Below are 8,224 nucleotides of genomic sequence, written 5' to 3'. Positions count from 1 at the left end.
AAAAAGGGAATAAAGGGAATAAAGGGCAGTGTGCGGGGCAGGGATAAAGACTAGAGAGCAGTGTCCCGGGAGCAGAGGTACGGGACAAAGCGCAGTGTCCCGGGTCCGAGGGCAGGGACACGGGACAGAGGGCCGTGTCCTGATGCTGAGAGCAGGACATGGGGTACAGGGAGTGTCCTGGGGCCGAGGTCGGGATCACAGGACAAAGGGCAGTGTCCCAGAGCGGGGATGGAGGGCAGTGTCCCGGTGCCGAGAGCAGGGACAAGGCTCAGGTTCCCTGAAGTGCCAGGGATTCCACCCATCAGTGCCGCGGACACACCAAGTGCAGCTCAGGCCTTTGGCATTTTTGAGTTCTTCAGGTTTGCTCTGAATTTCAGGGGGAAGAGGGAAGCCCGGACAGCTGTTTAGCAAAGCCATTTTTAAATGCTGGAGCTGGGAATTGTGTTTCAGGCTCTTTGCTGTGCCCCCGTGCAGAGCAGTTCGTGGTGCCAGCGCTGTCCCCGGCCCCATCAGGCCAGAGCCGAGGGGCTCCTGGGGCTGCCTTTGGAGCCCCAGGAGCCCCAATTACCCCCAAATGCCCCCAAGCATTCCCATGTGGGAATGCTCGGCTTTGGAGCATCTCTGCAGGCCAGGCTTGGGGCTCCTGGGGCTGCCACCAGAGCTCCTGGGATGATTTACAGCCCAGCTGTTTCTGACCTTTTGGCAAAGTTTGCTGGGGCTGTGTTTGCTGGATGTGTCTGCCCAGGGAGCTCTGTCCTGCTTTGTTCTGGTGACTTCACCCCCAGCATTGGCTTTCCTTTTTTAATGAGGAATTAGAGAGTTGCAGAGATTTCTGACTGATTGTGGCACTGATGAAAGGGTTAACTGGATGGGTTGAGAGAATCTTGAGGGGAAGCAGGTGGGACAGCTCCTCGCTGAGGATAAGTGGAAGGAACTGCTGGTTTTCCTTTTTCCTTTAGGTCAGGCAGGAATAAAGTCAGGAAGGTGAGAGAGGTCAGCAAAGATCTGTGCATATTTATTGCTCATAAAAGCATTTTTCTGGTTTGTTTTATTTTCCTTATTTTCTGATGCAGCCTGAAAGAATGTCTTTGCTGTTTTGTTTTCTGTTGTGTTTTTAATATGGACAGTCTAAATCTTCCACTGTGATCAGATCAGACTCTTATTCATTTCCTGGTAGGACTTCATGACTTGTGGTACACTAAGATTGTGAAATGGGAAGATTTCAGTGAGAAAGATATCACCTTGGTGATGTATTTCATTCCAGAAAGTTTGTGAAGTAAAGCCAACGGAGTTTTACTTCTTTTTCTCTCAAACTTAAAACATTTATTTAAAAAAAAGGAAAAAAATAAAAAAAGAAGGAAAAGAAGGGAGAATAGGTCAGAAAGGATGGTGATTATATATTTGTCCTAACCCCACCTGAAATATATTAAGTTTAACTATTATTTCTAGCCAAATAAGAGAGTACATCACCATATTTACTGCCACCAGAGCATTTTCCCTGCATGTGACATATGCTAGGGAGTGAAAAGATGTGAAATAAATGTATAGAGGTGGATCTGTAGCCTGAACCCTGAGCTCCAAAAGGCAGTGAGGCTTTGCAGGCTGTCCCCTGCAGTCAGCCCTGGCAGGGTGACAATTCCCGTGCAGGGCAGGTGTCACTGCCAGGCTGGCTGGGCCTCCTGGGGCTGTTCCAGGCCCTTGTGCCTGAAAGGAGGAAAGGAAGAATGCACTTCTTGAAGAAAAAGAGCTCAGAAATGATTATTTGTTTTTCCTCTGGTAACCAATCCTTCTGTTTGCACTGGGTTTGCTGTTGCAGTAGCACTGGACTGCAAAAGGATGATAAATCATAGAATTGTTCTTTCTTTCTCTGACTGGTGTAAATTTGCCTTGATAAGGGGACCTTGGCTCGCCTGCCCTACCTGGGATGTGCCACTGTGTGCCAGGTGTTCACATTCAGACAGCGTTTCATTGCTGCTTTCATACATATCAAGGATTCTCATCACAAGCCATTGCTTCATAAAAGTTCTAATGGGGTGGGAGTAAAAAAACCCCTTTATTAAATGGCATGAACTTCTGGATCTGAATGTAATAAAATAATAATTTATGATATATTTTTAGGGAGAAGAGATTAAAGTGCATATTAATTAAATGAATAATGAAAACCTTTGTGAGATTCTCTCCCACAAGTTGCAAGTAGCTGTTTAATCAAATTCTTTCTATGGAAAAATGCATTTCATTATAAGATAATTAGCACATCTATTGTGTTTTTAATATAACTTGTGCTAAAGTGTGTTTGATCTGGTGTTTGCTCATGGCAATTAGCAGTGAAGGAATTGAACTTTTTTGCTTTATTCTGGGCTCTGTAAATTATAAGTGCTATATCTGGGGAAAATGGATGTGATCTTTTGTAAAGCCCTAGATTAATCTTGGGAATATACTGGGGTAGTCATTAGCAGCAGCAAAAAGAGAAGGTGGGGAGCTGTGTTGCCTAAAGCTGCAAATTTAGGGGTGATTTATTTTCTGGCACCAATGTGTTTTGTTGTGTCTGTCCTGTGCCAGTCCTGAGGAAGCTGGAGGGTTCTGTACCCAGGGTGTTCTGTTCAGGTTCTGTACCCCAGGATGTTCTGCACAGGTTCTGTACAGGTTCTGCACCCCAGGGGGCACAGGCTCAGGTTCTGCACAGGCTCAGGTTCTGCACAGGTTCTGTACAGATTCTGCACCCTGCTGCAGTCTGGGGCAGCAGGACAGGGACGGGCTGGGCAGGCTCAGCCCCATCTCCCGTTGATCCCATTCCCAAATCCCCTGGGGCTGCCCTGCCCTGGGGCTGTGTCAGCGTGGCTGGCACTCCCTGCCCCATGTGGGAGGCAGGAAAGCAGGGCAGAAGCTCGGCTGGTTCAGAGCCACGCTGATTCCTGGCTGCTGGCACCCCAAAGCTCTGCTGGCCCCCCCCGGGTCCAGCCTGCGCTGCTGGGGCTGTTCTGTGCCAACAGCTGTGCCAGCAGAGGGAGAAAACTGCCTCTGCAGAAAGGTCTTGGGTCAGCTGGTGCCTAGGCTCTGGGCTCACTTGGAGGGTTTTTATGGCTGGGTTCACTGTGGCACAAAGCCTGATATTTTCTGCTGAGTGGAACTCGTTAATGCACAGAAAATCCAAACTTGAGATTGGCTTTTATGTAGTAAAAAAAACAACATAACACAGTACAGGAATATAAAAAGAAACCGTCCAGTGCAAACATCATATACATTGGAAAGGGATACAGTGTTCCTTAAAATAACTTTAAAAAATCAGGCTTAAAACCAGCAATTCCAGGTAATAGAATCTGGCTGATACCTACCAAAGTACTTGACTTACTGCACTAAATAATTTCCTAACTAATTTTACCTGCTGATAGCCAATACCACAGGTGCTGACAAAATCCTTAAACTGTAAGTATTAGTAGTTAGCATTCTTTATAATACACAAATATGTGGAACCCCTAGAGCACATACAGCTGGCTGGATTAAGCAAAACAGAATGAGCCCATTCAAAATAAAAACAAGGCTGTCACCCCAAAATGTGCTTTGTAAAAACAAAGGATAGAACCTAAGGCTGATTTGCCCAATGGACAGAATTCTCCTCAGTTTTCCTTTAGTTCATATTTGAAAATTTGAGTGATTACATTGTTGATGTTGTATTAATGTCCAGCCAAGTCTTGCATTGGACTTTTCACAGCGGTGAGGAGCAGTGTGAGACCATTATTGTGCATTGTTATTTCCTGCGAAGAAAACATGTCAGGGGAAGGGAGTGTGAATAGTGTGAATTGGAGATGATGTGAACAAATAAAAAGCAAATTTTCGAGGTTCCACTATACTTGTTTAAAGGAAAAAAAAATAGATTTAGTATTATTTGGTTAGCTACCAGATTTAAATAATCAAATCAACTAAACTAATACATACAGCTCCAGCACAGATCCTGCACAGTGGAGGATCTGTGTAGTAGGGCTCTGTTCCTGTTGGAGGCAACAGGACTCTGCACTGCTGCAAGCCAGAGACAGGCCATGGTCCCAAGGGACCCACTTTTCCCAAAATGTGTTTGGCTGGGTCCCTTCCAGTGTGGGAAGTTTCATTCTGGTCATTCTGTGGCTCTTCACAGGTGGGAAGCTGAGCACAGTCCCTTTCCAGAGACGTGGTGGCTGCAGCTCCAAACCTGCCTTCCATTTGTGGTGCTTTTGAGCAGCCCAGTGTGTGGGTGTGTAGCATTCTGGTGTGGGAGTCTACAGTATTTTCCTTGGTAGAAAATACGCCTTTTACAGTACCTGCTTAGAAAAAAAGCACAACAGTTTCACAGTAACGAGGCCCTTCATGTTTTGTCCCTGAAAAAAGGCTATTGCTTTAATAATTCTGAATAAACCCCCTATTCAACCTCTTTAGAAATCTAGACAGACCTGTATTTCCATCTAGAGAGATTTACAGTGTTGGAGTCTTGACATTCCCCTGATCTCCACATTTCCTGCCCTGCAGGACATGTTCCATTGAGTAACACTGAGATCCTATTTACAGAGAGAAAAAACAATTTTGCTGCTAGCTAGAGCAAATTCTAGCATGCCAGAAATGTGCCCAAAATTTTCATCAGGCTGTTAAATATGACAGATGAAACCAGATTGTGTGTCTAAAAATCCTGTCTAATTTTATCTTGAGTAACTCATAGATGTAGTAGAAGGCTATAAAGCAAAAATAATTAATAGAAGGGGAAATAAGGAAAAAATAATGCTTCTTTTTGAAAGTGATGGAATAATTTCTAATACTCAGTGATAGACCATATGTTCCTCCTCTCTGCTGCTGGGTGAGCATAAGTGTGGAATATCAATAAAGATGTTGCAAGAGGGGCAGGCAAAGCAGCCAGCTGGAGATCCAGGGGGGCTAAAACATCCCTTCCCAATGGCACTGAGCCTCTCTCTCCCAGCAGAGGGTGACCTTGGATGCATGTGGATGGAAACAGCACAGGAGGAGAGGACTGAGGGAGAAACTGGGGACAAAACCAGGAGAAGTGGGGGAGAGGAGGTGTGTTCTAGAAAGCTTGAGCAGATCAGTGAGCAGGAATTTTGGGGCAAAAAATGAATGTTAATGAGGACAGTAGTGCAGGGGGAAGTTAATATAGGTGATCTCTGTGTGTCTTTTTAACCCTACTGCAGGTTTTTTCCATGCCTGTTTGAAATCCTTGAGGGAAGAGCTGTGAGTTCCTCTTTGGCCACTGGCAGTCTCTTGGTGTCTATCTGTAGCGGGAGGGAGAAAACTCATGGCTAGTTTGAGATTAATACACAAAATCTTCACTTGGTTCTGATCCATACAGCTCAGCTAACATCTTGAACCTGGGTCCCCAGTCATTGAGAAAGTCATAGTCAATGTCTGAGTCTGAGGAGCCCGAGCCCAGAGAGCTGAGCGACTCCGCGATGGACTCGGCGCCTTCGTAGCCGTAGATGTGCAGGGTGTCATAGGGCAGCAGATCCCTGTCGTTGTCAGCCTCATCCTTCTTCACCTCAATCATCATCTCCATGCCCCCAGCTCCAGGGGTGATGTTCCCAGGAGGTTTCTGGACCTGTGCATAGGGAGAGGGAGCGGGCTCTGCCTTGAGGCCGTTCTTGCGGACGGAGTTGAGCACGGACACGTCATAGCTGGTGGTGTCCATCTCACCGCCACCCTCCTCGTCGTAGGTGACCAGCTGCTCGTGGATCTCTGCCACGCTCCTCCCCAGCCCACTCAGGTCCTTCTTGTGCCTCTTTCTCAGCAGAATCAGCAACACAATCACTGCAAAGGAAACTTAGATGAGCACGTGTGAATAGAGAAGTAAGGCACTTAAGTAAATTGCATTTAAGATATGTAAGGTAGTCTGAAGGTTTTGGGAGGTTTTTTTTGAGTGTTTTTTTTAACACATATTTATTTTACAAATTTCTATTTAACTGTAGGATTTGTTGAAGGAGTTCAGTCTGGACAGAGATTGTCCCCCTGATTCTTGAGCTGGAATCACAAGTACAAATACATGGTGTCACAAGGTCATTGAATCAACTACTGCCTTGAACTCTTACTGGCAAGCATTATGTGGTACTTGCAAAACAGGCCAGTTGTCAGGCAAGGAAAAGGTACGCAGCCTTCTCTGATAGATTTCAAATGCAGCAAACAGGTACTGGTCTGCTGATTTGTTACAAATGTATTTATGTTCACTGTACTGCTTCAAGGGTTTCCGGACTAGTTCCTGCCATAGGAACCAGGAATCCTGTTGTTATTACCCCAGCCCAAATGTCCTGCTCTATAGCTGTGTCTGAGGCTGGTACCAGTAAATCAAGTATATTATACATGTGTGCAATAGCCTGTCTAGAGGAGCGAGCAGCTTTGCAGCTGAAGCTGTTCTAGCAGGCCAGAGAGGAAGAGCACATGAGATGAATCAAATAGGTACAGCATTTCTGGCTTCATGACCATTTCATGGCCACAAGGCTTTTGTAGATCTCAGCTAAAGAAAGAACAAAACAATCCTCACACTGTACTGCAGAGAACATTCCAAAAGTCAGATACTCACCAATGATTGTGAAGATGCAGATAAAAATTGCCACCAGTGCCTGTATGCTGACGCCAACCTGCTTTGCCCTCTCCTCACAGAAGGTGAAGTTTCCTTTCTCGTTGCACTTGCAGACACTGATGAGCAGGGTGTTTGTGCTGGTGAGGTCGGGGTCACCATTGTCTGAGATGAGGACAGGCAGGTAGTGGAATTTGGCAAGTTCCCGATTGAACTGCCCGTATTTGACAGTGATGTTAGCCGTGTTGTCTGGAAGAAGCAAGGACATCCCATTAGGTGATAATCTCCAACAGAAGCAAGGACATCCCATTAGGTGATACTCTCCACCAGATTGTCCTCACAGATTACCAGTCAGCCTCTTCCCCTTAGACAGTGCCAACCTTTTGGCAACCCAGTGAAACTTTGGTATCATTACACATAGGTTTTTTTTCAGGGTGTTGACCTTTAAAAATAGAGTTACTTAGCTCAGCTAGACTGACCACAGGTCAGTGCTGCAGCTTTTGTTCCCTGAGCCCTGGGGCCCAGCTCTGGCAGCTGAGGAAGGGCATTGCAGGGATACACTACCGTAGTTCTCAATCAGGGAGAAGTTGCTGTCTTCTGTGGCCAGTGAGTATCTGAAGACACCTCTGGGTGATGTTTCATCCTTGTCAACAGCTGAAATCCTGACAATCACCTGCAAGGATGGAAGAGGTCAAAGTTTTCAGTGTACATTGCCTCTGGTGATAAAGCATGTGGAGTGTTTGAGCTGGGCTGTGTGTGCTGTGTAACCCTTCAGTTTCAGGGCAGGACACAGACACCTCAGGGTACTCCTCTTCAAGATTTTCAGTTTCAGTTTTTTCTTTGTGGGACTTCAGAAAGACCAGTTTTGCCTCTTCAAATTTTGTGTAATGAAAGCATGAAAAAAGCCTCATTTTTAAAGACATATGGCTTGTTGAAGTGTCTGAGATGGTGTCTTCTGAAGTCCTTAGCCTACTCTGAGGTGTGACTGTGATTCTTGGAATGCTTTTGAGACTGCCATGCCTGAAGGACATGCTTGGGTTTTGAAATCTTCAACCCGTTGTACATTAGATGTATAAAATACAAAAAATGTGTCTGGTCATATCCCAAAGGTATTTTATAAATTAAACTAAAGGTGAAATTAATACCTTGCCTGTTCTATCAGATAGTTCAGCCAGTGACAAAATGTCCTGGTTCTGGCCAGGAAAGAGTTAATTTCTCTTCCAGTAGCTGGAAGGGGGGACAGTGATTATTCTTGAACACCTCATGTCATTTCTGGGAGAGGAAAGGGACTCTCTTCCTAGACAAGGGGTTCCTTCTGTTTGAGCAGGTGTGGTGGAGGGAGTGGGGGGTAATGCTGAGCCAGAGGGAGCACGTTGGGTGGTGTGGCTGCTCTGCACTCTCTCTATTTTTATATATATATATATTTCTGTTATTTATATTGTAACTATTACTGTTAATTTTCTTATCTCATTGCTGTTTCCAGTAAATTGTTCTTATCTCAGCCCATGATCTTTCCCTTTTGTGCCTCCAATTCTCCTCTCCATCCTAAATACACTAAACTGGGGAGTACCACCCCTAAACTATGACTCAAAGTGTCTTAATCAAACAAATATTACTGTATGGGCTGAACACTTGTGTCTGAGGCCAAACATCTAAATCCACAATACCACCACTGGTGCC

General features: G+C 45.4%; 1 protein-coding gene across 2 annotated transcripts in view; it reads right to left on the bottom strand.

The window, feature by feature from the left end:
* Nucleotides 1-3,146: 3,146 nt before the first annotated feature.
* The window catches only part of CDH5 (cadherin 5), a 30,170-nt gene continuing 25,092 nt past the window's right edge, over nucleotides 3,147-8,224 (bottom strand). For both annotated transcript variants that reach the window (XM_018920756.3, XM_018920757.3), the window contains exons 10-12: nucleotides 7,109-7,217; nucleotides 6,548-6,793; nucleotides 3,147-5,781 (exon numbers count right to left, since the gene is read on the bottom strand). In XM_018920756.3, coding sequence (XP_018776301.1) covers nucleotides 5,288-5,781; nucleotides 6,548-6,793; nucleotides 7,109-7,217 — 849 coding nt within the window. In that variant the 3' untranslated portion in view covers nucleotides 3,147-5,287. The remainder of the gene's footprint in view (nucleotides 5,782-6,547; nucleotides 6,794-7,108; nucleotides 7,218-8,224) is intronic.

This window comes from Serinus canaria, chromosome 11, assembly GCF_022539315.1.
Source record: "Serinus canaria isolate serCan28SL12 chromosome 11, serCan2020, whole genome shotgun sequence".
In the NCBI taxonomy this organism is placed as follows: Eukaryota; Metazoa; Chordata; class Aves; order Passeriformes; family Fringillidae; genus Serinus; species Serinus canaria.
The sequence above is the reverse complement of the archived record's forward strand: the minus strand, read 5'-3'. Positions and strand labels throughout refer to the sequence as shown.